This window comes from Lethenteron reissneri, chromosome 6 (assembly GCF_015708825.2).
Source record: "Lethenteron reissneri isolate LAM-NWPU_2019-01 chromosome 6, ASM1570882v1, whole genome shotgun sequence".
Classification (NCBI taxonomy): Eukaryota; Metazoa; Chordata; class Hyperoartia; order Petromyzontiformes; family Petromyzontidae; genus Lethenteron; species Lethenteron reissneri.
Window position 1 is genome coordinate 7,754,060 of NC_083784.1, and position 13,451 is coordinate 7,767,510.

The 13,451-nt window shown below is 50.0% G+C and overlaps 1 protein-coding gene across 6 annotated transcripts in view; it reads right to left on the reverse strand.

The window, feature by feature from the left end:
* The window catches only part of LOC133354466 (adapter SH3BGRL-like), a 50,237-nt gene extending 42,250 nt beyond the window's left edge, over nucleotides 1–7,987 (reverse strand). For all 6 annotated transcript variants that reach the window (XM_061571364.1, XM_061571356.1, XM_061571336.1 and 3 more), the window contains exon 1: nucleotides 7,728–7,987. In XM_061571364.1, the coding sequence (XP_061427348.1) occupies nucleotides 7,728–7,772 (45 nt within the window). In that variant the 5' untranslated portion in view covers nucleotides 7,773–7,987. The remainder of the gene's footprint in view (nucleotides 1–7,727) is intronic.
* Between the last annotated feature and the right edge of the window lie 5,464 nt (nucleotides 7,988–13,451).

Here is a 13,451-nt window from a genome sequence, read left to right on the forward strand (position 1 = left end):
GTTGTAACGTGGCGCGCGAGCGAACGACAATTCACAATCTGTGCACACGTATAGCCCACGTGTGCCGGCATGCACTGTGCCTGGCACTTCCTGCCGCGAAGCCGAACTACAGGAAATCTGTGTCGAGTCGTGTTGCTCCCAGCATGTGGAGCGAAACGTCGGACAACAAGCCGAGTAACGTGCGGTTGGACGCGGAAACGCATCGGAGCGCTATAAGGAATTACATTTTGCACAACTTCGATTTCAGTCACTTTTATTCTTAGGTTTTTTCGGTAAAGTCATGTAGGTAAATTATTTTTAATTTAAATGAATAAAAGTAAAATAAAAAATAAAATAAAAATTAAAATCACGACGTTTCGGAGGCAACACAAGTCACAGGTGGGACCGTCACAGCTAGATTTGCTGTATCTTGATACACCTGATGACGGAGACTTGTGTTGCCTCCAAAACATTGTGATTTTTATTTTTATTTTACTTTTATTAATTTTAATTTTTTTTACCTACGTGACTTTACCGAAAAAAACTCAGAATATGAATCCTTGCAGTCACGAAAGCTTCGAATCTAGAATTTCAGTCACTCTTTGGTCACTTGTGCAAGACTGAATTAATTGCTTCGTACTGGATGAGAGGCTTCGAGTGAGATGTGGGCACAAGAAAAACACATCTCTGTGGAGGCAGTTTAACAAATGTAACTTAACTATTTTTATTTCACCAAGTAAGGCCCACTGAGCTATGTAACTCTTTTTCAGAAGTGACCTGGCTACAAGTGATAGCTCAACGAAACGGGAGAAAAATACACGGGACCACGGGAGAGAGACATGCAAATTCCAAATATACAGGACCTCCTGTATACCAGGCGAGGTAGTTAACATCTCGCCACCACGGTGTACATTTAGATTGCAATCCCAAATTCTATTAACCATCTACATCATTGTGGGCTTTCAAACATCGGTGTAAATAAGCTCAATCTGTTGGAGGCAGCAATGCCATCTTAAAAATGTAAACAAATTATCTGGTGATGCTGCTGCGTTGGCAGTGGTGCACAAGCACAGTTAACAACAACAACTGAACGCATTAGTCAATCACGCTGTGTGCGGCCTTAAAAGTTTAAACAAATATATAAGAGAGGTTACGTTTCGGGAAATGACCCTTACTTTATAGCACACAGCTAGAGAGGCCAGAGAGAAGGAGTGGATAGTAATAGTTGGAGATTGCACTTTAGAGAATTAGAAACAAAAATTCAGAATCAGAATATTTATTTATGGTGGAGAAATCTGTTGGGGCCTGATTATAATTTCATTTCAAAAAAGAGTGTTTTCTGATGGCACCAGTTTCTAAATTAGTATACCCAGCTTAAATATACGCTCCAAGCCTGGGGTGTTTCATTCAGACGCTGTCTTCCCGACAGACCTGTTCTTCACCTGAGGGCGGCTGCTTGCGTTGTGGCCGAAACGTCGTGAGAATTATTTGATTATATTTTATGTTGATTATTTTATTATTTCCCTTCGACGTGACTTTACGGAAAGAACCAAGAAGATAGTACACGACACTCTGGAGTAGCTATTGAGGAACGGACACACCCATCCGACAAATCAAAGAAACATTCCCAAATAAATCGCGTCGAAAAAAAAGTCACTTGCTACGCAGAAGTGTCACCTCCAAACACAACAGCACGGGGTTTAATAATTCACGTGGCGCTGTGGTGGGGGGGGGGGGGGGCACGAACAACAGGGAAGGACACGTGGCCCCCCGTGGTCCCGTGCCAGCACGAGTGCCCTTCACCGAGCCGGCCCCGGTCTCGCAGATCGCGACCGCCACGCGACGTGGACCCGCCAGCCAGCCGGCTCGCTCGCCATGCCGCCCGATGGCCGTGTCAGCAGCAGACGTTCACGCACCTTAACCACCCCCACCACCCCTAACACCCCCCGCCCCGCCGTGTTAGGCCTCCACATGCGACTTTGGGAGCCAGTGTTGTAAGCGAGCACCCGTTAAGGTCGACAACGGCGCACGTGGAGGTGGCGTAGGCAGCATAATGCCCGGTCACCTTTGCTGACGTTTTTACACTGCCCAGGGGTCATTTCAGGTATAACTTGATTGTGATGTTAGCCAGTCTCTGATGATGTCTCTAGACAATAGACAGACTGACTAATGTCTGATGGGGTCTCTAGACAATAGACTGACCGGTCTCTGATGGGGTCTGTAGACAATACACTGACCGACCAGTCTCTGACGGGGTCTCTAAACAATAGACTGACCAGTCTCTGACGGGGTCTCTAGACAATAGACTGATCAGTCTCTGATGGGGTCTCTCGAAAATAGACTGGCTGGTCTCTGACGGGGTCTCTAGACAATAGACTGACCAGTCTCTGACGGGGTCTCTAGACAATAGACTGACCGACCAGTCTCTGATGGGGTCTCTAGACAATAGACTGACCGGTCTCTGATGGAGTCGCTAGACAATAGGCTGACTGATCCCTGACGGGGTCTCTAGACAATAGGCAGAGAGACTGGTCACTCCACAGCACTATTGCACAGAGACATCGCGGGGCGCATGCGATTGTTCCTCTGCAAGCCTGCTTCTTTGGAGGCATCCGACACCACGGCCACGTGCCCAAACGTAGGAACAACACACAGAGGCACGCGTTCGCATCCACACACAATCGGTTCCTTGTAAACATCCTTCCCTCTCCACCCTCTCCACTCCCCCGTGTGTTGACGAATGCTTTCCGTGTGCCTGGGAACTGTTTTTGTTTTGTCCATAATGACGAGTAGAAATTGGTACCGAACTGTTAAACGTTCCTGGGATTTGTATATTCATTGGGCCAGCAATGAAACTTGCTGGACTATCTCTTTGGTTCTTTCGGTAAAGTCACGTAGGTATCAAATAAGATAAATCACGACGTTTCGGGCGCAACACAAGCGCCCGTCATCAGGTGATGACGGATGCTTGTGTTGCGCCCGAAACGTCGATTTTATTTTATTTTCTACCTACGTGACTTTACCGAAAGAACCAAAGAGATGGACTCCTGCAGTCACGAAAGCTTCAAATCAAGATTGCTGGACTATGTATGATACGTAATACGGGGCGGGGGGGGGGGGGTCGCGTACATATAAATGTGTGGCTAAACCCTCCACCACCCGACACAGCCAATTAGGAAGGTTAGTAATTTTGTCAGTTTAACACGAGTTAATGAGTTAATGATGACGTCACCCTGCTGCTGCTCTATATAAGAACGGGAGACACAGCAGAGCCTCACCATTCTGGCGAATTGCCCGATGATGCTGGATGCAATTACCAGCGAAACGTCGTACTCAAATTGTAAATGTTGTGGCTTCAACACACCGGTGGGCTAAAGCAGTGAACTCTTTGTCTTTGTCAACGTGACACATTTTTACTGATTGGCCGTGTCGGGTGGTGGAGGGTTACGACACATTTATAAATAACGCGATCTAAACCCAAAAACGTTGATTATGAGTAGTAATTTTGTGTTGGACAGTGGGTTTACTCTTGTTTACGTGACAAACCTTGCTAATTGGATGTGTCGGGTGGTGGTGGGTTTAACGACACATTTATATTAACGCGATATAACCCCCAAAAATCGCCCTTTATTATGGATAATATTGGTCGCGAAAGCCTACGTGTTAAACTAGATACGCTGACACATGCAATATCAATGATCTCAAAACGCCTGTTGTTGTTACCTTGCGACTCTGCCCGTGCCCCATGTATTGGGATCTTTCCGCCTCACTGGCCAGAATTTTGGCAAGGACATTCCACCACCACCATCACTTTCCACTCAACCAACTGATGAGCACAGAATACGATGTTTCTTGAGCTATAACTCAACAGCAAACCGTCGCAATACAAATTAACGATTCGCAATTGAACTGACCCAACAATCCGTTCATTTGACACAATGCGCCTGTTTCACGTGTCCGTCCATCCACGTGAACAATTTTATTTTACACATTCCATCGGTCACACTGCATTCTGGTAGTGCGTCATTGCAGCAGCATCGCTCCAACACAAACTCTGGGGGCCTCTTTACGACATTCAGTGGTATCATCAGCAGAGTCAGGCTTGCTTGAATCTAAGAGATTGCCAGAGTAGTGGCTCAACTCGATCTTCACTAATCACACACGATGATGATGATGATGATATCGAGGCAGCGTATAATCTTACTGGGGCCTGAACTCTGGGCCTCACTGCTTGGAGATTGGCAAATCTGATTTTAAAAAATGTTACCCTTCTATCTGGTAACAATACTGACACTTTTTTTACAAGGAGCCATGTTTGCATAAACCACAATACCTGCAGTCATAATGCAAACAAAAAACATAACTATGATAATGTGCACTGTCCTTGAAGTTGATTGGTCCACACCCGAGACAGCTTTCCTTAGAGCCTAGTCTCACATGGGTTGGACCAGATGACGCCAAAAGGCGCACAACTCAAAGACAATGCACCATCAGAGTATGAGAGCTCGGGGTAAGCATTTACACCATTGGAACCTCATTTGCCAGTAAAAAATATGATAATTGGTTTTTTACCCTTCTATCTGGCAACAAGACTGACACCTTTTTTGTTACACGGAGTCATGTTTGCATAGACCACAATACCTGCAGTCATAATGTAAACAAATCTACCCACTTGCGCTATTACACAACGAATACCTTGAACGCTAATGACATCATGAAGACACTCCTGTTGATAACACCTCCTACACAAGTCATGCGCTAAGGACCAGACACGCTTGAACATTTGCATTGCTGCTACGCGGCGAACTGTGTGACCAGCGGCCGAGATGTGCCCAGAATATGGCGGTATCTTCCATACCGCCAAACAGTTGTGTGTGTGTGTGTAAGAGAGAGAGGGTCAGTGATGGATGGTGAGATGGGTGGTGTGCCAGAGTGTGTGCATGTCTGTGTGTCTATGTGGGGAGCGGTCGTGTGAAGCGGTTAGCGCACTGCGCCTAGGAACCCCGAGTTCAATTCGTGGGTTTATGACGATTATCAAAACCGGTCGAATGAGTGCCTGGTTCGGTGTGTAAACATCGCTACTGGGGAGACAAAGGCGGCCTGGTTTGGCGTTGGTCACCCACCCCCTCGTGTGCCGTGCCGGCCTTCATAGGTGCTCGCTAACAGCACTTGCCGCAACGGATGTGTAAAGTTCTACACGGGGGATCTTTGTCTTTGTGTCTGTGCGGGGAGCGGTAGTGTGAGTAGTCAGCGCACTTGTGGGGTTGTTGACGATTATCTGAACCGGTCCTGGACCTCCCCATAGGTCGACTCAGCCTCAAACGAGTACCCTGGTGCGGTGTGTAAACATCGCCACTGGGGAGAACAAAGGCGGCCGGGCGTAGGTGTTGGCCACACCCGCCGCCTTGCCGGCCTCAATGTGTGCTCGGGCACTTTCCCCCCCAACAGCTTGCCAAAGGCTCTACGGGGTGGGGGGGTGGGGGTCTTTGTCTCTAATGCGTGACAGCGTGAGTGGCAGTAGGCACGGGCTGGAGGGGGTGGACAGGTTTCAACCTGCTGAGCCTCTTTGCTTTGACGTCTCCGCCTGCTCGAATATTGACCCCGCCGTTGGAACGGCAATATCCGACGGGGCTTGAAACACCAACGCGATGTCCACCACGACAAGAACTTGCCACCAATCGTCGTTGTTGCGGGTGGGGGGGTGGGTGGGATGATAAGTCTCGTACGGGGGGGTGGGATGATAAGTCTTGTACGGGGGGGTGGGTGGGATGATAAGTCTTGTACGGGGGGGTGGGTGGGATGATAAGTCTTGTACGGGGGGGTGGGGGGGTGGGTGGGATGATAAGTCTCGTACGGGGGGGTGGGTGGGATGATAAGTCTTGTACGGGGGGGTGGGGGGGTGGGTGGGATGATAAGTCTTGTACGGGGGGGTGGGGGGGTGGGTGGGATGATAAGTCTGGTACGGGGGGGTGGGGGGGTGGGTGGGGATGATAAGTCTCGTACGGGGGGGTGGGTGGGATGATAAGTCTTGTACGGGGGGGTGGGGGTGGGTGGGATGATACGTCTTGTACGGGGGGGTGGGGGGGTGGGTGGGATGATAAGTCTTGTACGGGGGGGTGGGGGGGTGGGTGGGATGATAAGTCTCGTACGGGGGGGTGGGGGGGTGGGTGGGATGATAAGTCTCGTACGGGGGGGTGGGGGGGGGTAATTGAAATGCTTCGCGCCCGCAGGGCCACGGCAAAGTTTGTCACGAAAATAAACTCGCTCGAGAAACTTCCCCCCCCCACCACCACCATCACCACCCCGGGGCTGTCGATGCTAAGTTTAGCTTCGGCCACAGCACACCGACACACAAAGGCAAAGATCCCCCGTGTAGCCTCCAACGGGCTGTCGGGGGCAAGTGCTGCTAGCGTAGCAGCACCTTATGAAGGCGCGGAACGGACAGCCCCACGCCCGAACGCCTTTGTCTCCCCTGTGGCGATGTTTACACACCGCACCAGGTACTCATTTGAGGCTGAGTCGATCTAGGGGAGGCCCAAGACCGGTTAAGATAATCGTCGCTGGTGTTGGCCGTGAGCTGGAATCGAACTCAGATCGCCGGGTTCGCAGCGCAGCGCGCTAACCACTACACCACCGCTCCCCACGTGATGCATTTGCATGACATACGCATGATGGACAAAATTCATGACACACACGCACACGCAAATGCCCCACATCATTCATGATTCACATATGTGCGGTAGATGAACACACACATAGGTATAAATTATATGGGCATGGCACACGTATGCATGGCAAACATTCGTGCGTGACATACATGGCATATACACACGTATGACACACGTATGTTCATATCCCACACGTGAAAACAGAAATTATGCACGTGCATGATATGTGACGCACACATGTATTAGAGTCAATGCGCACATGCGTATGACGCACATGACAAATATACGTGAATTACAAGCACATGCAACATACAACCTGCGTGACCTGTTGATATTACACACGTGTAAATCATGTATTACACACACGACGAAACGTATGAATGATATGACACACACGTTTATGTTGCGCACAAACGCGAACTACATGCATGGCAAATATCCCCCGTATATCCTTAACAGACTGTAGGGGCAAGTGCTGTTAGCGAGCACCTATGAAGGCCGGAACGGTACACGAGGGGGTGGGTGGCCAACACCACGCCCGACCGCCTTTGTCTCCCTAGCGGCGATGTTTACACACCGCACCAGGTACTCATTTGAGGCTGAGTCGACCTAGGGGAGGCCCAGGACCGGTTCACATAATCGTCACTGGTGTTGGCCGTGAGCGGGAATCGAACCCGGGTCGCCAGGTTCGTAGTGCAGCGCGCTAACCACTACGCACATGCACACAAACACGCGCATCACGTGCACACGTGTGGGCGCACGCATGACGCACGCGTGACACACAACATGCGTGACGCACCTACATCGACGCGTGACACAAACGCACGCCATAACACACGCACACACGGTTCACGACACGCGCATGGCACTAACACACTCGACACGCAGACCCGCGCAACATGACACGAACACACATGACGCACGCGTGATACACACACACGGACGCATGGCACGCAAGCACACGACACATCGGCACTCAACACACGCACGTGCCCACACAGGTGCAATCGTCACAGCGAGTTAGACGATCGATCGATCGATCCTTGCTTGGCGTTTGGCTTGACCGGTGCGTGAACTCACCACGGCGGAACCCGCCAGGGCGGCTGTGAACACGCGAATCACCATCGTTGCGTTCCTCCTCCTCCTCTCTCTCTCTTCCTTCTCTCCTCGTCCGCACCTCCTGGCCCAGCCAACGTCTCTCTATCTCCCTCTCTCTCTCTCTGCTGCCTGATTTTCTGTCTCAGGGTGCCAGTTGTCCCCAGAGTTGTACGTGTCTCCTCTGGGTTGTCAGTGTCTCTCACTGTGCGTCTGTGTGTCGTGGGTAGATTTGTGGGGGGGGGGGGGGGCTGGCGAGGTTGACGGGCGGGCGGGAGAGAAGGGGTGGGTGGCCGATGGTTTTTGCTGCTCTCTTGGCAAGGACCACTCAGAGGAGGAGGAGAGGCTGGTGGTGCTGGTGGTGCTTGTCCCACGGAAGGCTAAATAAAGGACCTGGACTAAATCGATTCCGGCAGCAACTGGAAGAGGGGTGATTAGATTCCGTCTGCCGCAGCAGTTTATTTTAGAAAGTTCAGCGACAATTGGACATTTGTGGTTCTGTGTTCAGAGATACAGGCGTTTAATACCGTGTGTGTGTGTGTGTTCTATGTTTACCTGGTGCGATGTGTAAATGTCGCCACTGGGGAGACAAAGGCGGCCGGGCGTGGTGCTGGCCGCCCACCCCTTCGTGTGCCGTGTCAGCTATCATAGGTGCTGCTCGCTAACAGCACGTGCCCCAACAGTCTGCCAAGACGCTAAACGGGGGTCACGTGGAAAGAGACCCTCATTAAAGATGCCGTATGGCCCACAGCATCGTTAGTGAACGTCATTCACACATGAATGCCTGAGTGAACAATTAACTTAAGGACCATACACTTAGAGTATACGGTTTATTGACTTAAATCTGTAAATAATGAGAGAATAATGTGTAAGTAACCCCCCCCCCCCCCCCAGCGTGACATTTTTTTCTTATATGATGGGATTCGTTTCGTCATTTACAGAGTTGAGCGTTGACGGCTTTCATGGGCCCCGTCGTGTGGATGTGGGAACTACAGACAGTTCCCAGAGGCAAAGTTTGCAGCAGCGAGCACTGGTGGCTACACCGTGCTGATGAGTCCTAAGTAGAACAACACCATTACACAGTTGTCTATTGCTGCTGCTGCTGTTGTTGTTGCAGTCAGTCGGTCACATTCTCCACAATGTATTTGTGCTGGTGACCTATATATATATCATTAAATTTCGATTTAAAGCTTTCGTGACTGCAGGGATTCATCTTCTTGGTTCTTTCAGTAAAGTCACGTAGAAGGGAAATAATAAAATAATAAAAATAAAACATAATAAAATTTTTCTCACGACATTTCGGCCACAACGCAATCAGCCGTCCCCAGATGAAGAACAGGTCTGTCGGAAAGACAGCGTCTTTTATTATTATATTTAATTATTTCCCTTCTACGTGACTTTACCGAAAGAACCAAGAAGATATATACCATTAGTTCACTAAAATAGAGACTTTATGGACACCCTGTACAAGAGGACCACAATGCACTTGTGCAGGAAGTGCTGGGTGCTTGCACAGATGGCTGTGTGTTTGACACATTTTGGTTGTCTCATTTGAAACCTGAAGTCCATCGCTAACACCGAGACTCATCGTAACCAGGGGGCAGCGGAGGACATGCATTCTTCAGACCAAAGCTTCCAGGGCTGCAGACGTCAGCTCAGACCACAACCAACAACGGAGTTGTTACGGGAGAGCGAAGCGAGGCTGAGTAAGAAAAGCAGAGGGACACGTGGCTGGCAACTTTGCAGAAAGAGCGAAAGATCAGAGGTGGAGCAACAATTGTCGGTGAAAAAAAATCGTAATTGCAGCAATCCCGAGATGGGCAGGCATGTACAATTTGGGAAGGCTTGCGGTAATTGCAGTTGAGGCAAAAGCAGAATTTCGAGGTCCCGAATTAAGGAAAAATGGGTATAATTGGCTAAGTGCTTAAACTGAAGGGGCCACATGAAGGGTCGCAGAGAGGGTGCCAGGGAAGCGAAGCTGACGCTGCTTGGCGATGAAGGAGCTCACAGCAAGGTGATCGCAGAGGATCAACCGACTGAATGACAGAAACAAGGCGAGGAGATGGCAAATGGAAACGGTAAGAGGGACATAGACCACAATACTACATCAGTGTCCGTGCCATAGTTAACACGCACACACACAAAAATATGTTCGTGTCATTTCTTCACTTTTGTTAGGGTCACTTTTCTTACATAACCGTCAGAAATTATTCATTTCAATCAACTCGGGAAAAAAAATTGCCACTCATTAAAAGTGGCCATATGGATCACACGCACTTTTGGGAACGAGTGGCAAAATTACGAGGGTCTGGAGCATTAAACCGGCCACTCGGGGACGAGGACACATGGTGGTTACAGACGGCACCAGAGGACACGCGTGGCTCGTCGAAGGTTGAATCGTACAATGTGGTGGTGGACGTTATAACTAATACCGTACGGGAATAATATGTCATGATAAAAAAAAATTTTGATATCCCATATGCTCAGTCAGGCACTGGAACCCAACCCATGTTTCCCATGTTTCATGTCTGTTTTATCTCACCAGGTAAGGCCCACTGAGCTACAGGAGTTAATCGATTAATACTGGTTGGAACCTCCTGGTTACACCAGCCCACAGGGGATTATTGTGTCCGTCCGTCCGTCCGTCGTGAAGGGAGAGGCTGGGTGGGGAGGGGCTGGGTGGGGAGGGGCTGGGTGGGGAGGGGAGGGTGGGGAGGGGCTGGGTGGGGAGGGTGGGGCTGGGTGGGGAGGGGCTGGGTGGGGAGGGGCTGGGTGGGGAGGGGCTGGGTGGGGAGGGGCTGGTCACCCCGTGGTGCCCTTATAAAACTCAACGTTTAACCTACTCACGCCGGCTTGTGCCCGCCCTCACAGTCGGGCATATTTGCAGAATACACCACGCCGCTGTTGACCCTGGCCATTGACCGAGCAACCCAACGTTCCTACCAGCTCCCTCCGCAGGAATGTGTACATCTGGCCGCTTTCAGGGGGGAGGGGTAATAATAGTCACTAATGATCATTAGTGATTATTATTAGTGCTCATTTTTGCACATTCTTGCATTACATTACGTTTTTAGGTGTCGTTATGTTTTCGTGTGTGTTTTAAACATGTGTTTACTATGTGAAAATGGCGTAACTAAACATACAAATAGACGAAATTTAATATCGTACTTTTAAAAGTTACTGTATTTTGTCCACGCTCAACTGACGTTGGCTGTAATTGACCACGGCCCCTTACGTTATGGCAAGCTTCGGGGCCACTTTCTGGAGTCGTGGAGTTTTTCCATTACTAGCACGGTACATTTCATAAAAGCGTGATTTTAAACAAGTTTTTAAAACTATTATTTATTCAGAAGCGACCTGGCCACAAATGCTAGCTCAGCAGAGAGGTTTAATATATCTCTCTGGCCCTCCATGAACTTTTCTGCGTTTAGTTCGTTGTCCTTCCCCAGCTACCTCCAGTTCATCACGGTTGGCTACGTACGGTGCTAAAGACGTTACACGTACCTCCGTGCATAAATCAGGGGTGGGGAACTTTTTTTCTGCCAAGGGCCATTTGGATATTTATAATAACATTCGCGGGCCATACAAAATTATCAACTTAAAAATTAGCACCGTTTATATTTGGTCAAACATTTAATTAACTCACCCCTAATGCGATGGCTGGAACTGCTTCTCTTTGGCGAGGCGTGTGATGTTAGCTGGTATTGATGATGTTGCTGCTACTCGCAACTGCTTTTCCAGGTTTGCTCCTAGATTTAGTGAATTTCGAGTCCCACCTGCGGTTGCCTTGGCAGGGCCAGACTCAAATGATTTCGCGGACCTTATACGGCCCGCGGGCCGGACGTTCCCGACCCCTGTTCTAAAGGAATGCGGACACCAAAGACCGTGATAAACCAGTTGACAACATCGTTTAATAATTCGCCTGTCTTCTCATTTGAGGACGACGAAAGACGACAGAGTGTTTGCATACAGCAGGTAAAGCGTGACTAGTCCCACAGTACGGAGCGTTTGTAACACAAAGACTCAAACGCAAAACATCGATGGGTGCACAATAGTTACCGGGCCGTCGTTTCATAAGCGTTGCCATGTAAACACAATAAAATAATTCTCACGACGTTTCGGCCACAACGCAAGCAGCCGTCCTCAGGTGAAAACCAGGTCTGTCGAGGCGACAGAGTCTGAATGTCTCATTCAGACTCTGTCGCCTCGACAGACCTGGTTTTATTTTTATTATTTTATTACTTCCCTTCTACGTGACTTTACCGAAAGAACCAAGAAGATGAATCCCTGCAGTCACGAAAGCTTTAAATCGAAATGTAAACACAATTTAAAGATTTGCTTGTGATACCACAACCAACTATATATATTATTTTACGAGGTAAGGCCCACAAGCTATATCGTAGCTCTTTGTCAGAAGCGACCTGGCCACAATTGATAGTTCAACGCAGATGGCTTGTCATCACGTGGGGATATCCAGCAGCAGCCACCACATACTCGAAACGCGCATTTCTGAATGTGGAGGGGGGGGGGGAACCAGAGGACCCGGAGAAACATCGACGCGACCACAGGGAGAGAGACACGCAAACTCCAAATAATACAACAGGCGTCAGGGTCGGGATCGAACCCACGACCTCGCGTGTACCGGGCGAGGGAGTTAACATCTCCTAGCCACCTTACGACAATGTGTTTTTGCCACACTGCCCCTTTCATGCCTACCGCACGCAACCATGAAGCCTGTTTAGCAATCTGCTTGTGCGTGGCAATCACTGATCCAAGTATTATCCAGGCTGAGACCTGCTTAGCTTCTGAGATGTGATGACGTGCTATAGAAGAGAAAAGATTGGTAATCACATTTGGCACTGCACATTTAACACTTTCCTGCAGAGGGAGCTGGTAGGAACGTTGGGTTGCTCGGTCAATGGCCAGGGTCAACGGCGGCGTGGTGTATTCCGCAAATATGGCCGACTGTGAGGGCGGGCACAAGCCGGCGTGAGTAGGTTAAACGTTGAGTTTTATAAGGGCACCACGGGGTGACCAGCCCCTCCCCACCCAGCCCCACCCCTCCCACCCCCCAACCAGCCCCACCCTCCCCACCAAGCCCCTCCCCACCCTCCCCACCCAGCCTCTCCCCACCCAGCCCCACCCTCCCCACCCAGCCCCTCCCCACCCAGCCCCACCCTCCCCACCCAGCCCCTCCCCACCCTCCCCACCCAGCCCCTCCCCATCCTCCCTCCCCACCCAGCCCCTCCCCACCCTCCCCACCCAGCCCCACCCACCCCACCCAGCCCCTCCCCACCCTTCCCACCCAGCCCCTCCCCACCCTCCCTCCCCACCAGCCCCTCCCCACCCTCCCCTCCCCACCCAGCCCCACCCTTCCCATTTTGGATGCACGACGGACGGACGGACACAATAATCCCATGTGGGCTGGTGTAGCCAGGAGGTTCCTACCAGTATAATTCCCACAAACAGACTCTGCAGCAGTGAGCATGTGTGACTACCGTGTGCTGATGCATTCGAGGTTTTTAAACATCTCCTCGCCACCGAGGTGCCCACAGACATTTGGCTACTCCCCTCCTCAATGCATTCGTAACGACAAACAAAAAACACATTTGTCAATAACACCGAGGCATTAAAAATTTAAATAAAAAAGTACGTAATAGGTGACGTTTCAGGCAATGGCACTTATTCAAAGCAAATAGATAGATCAGA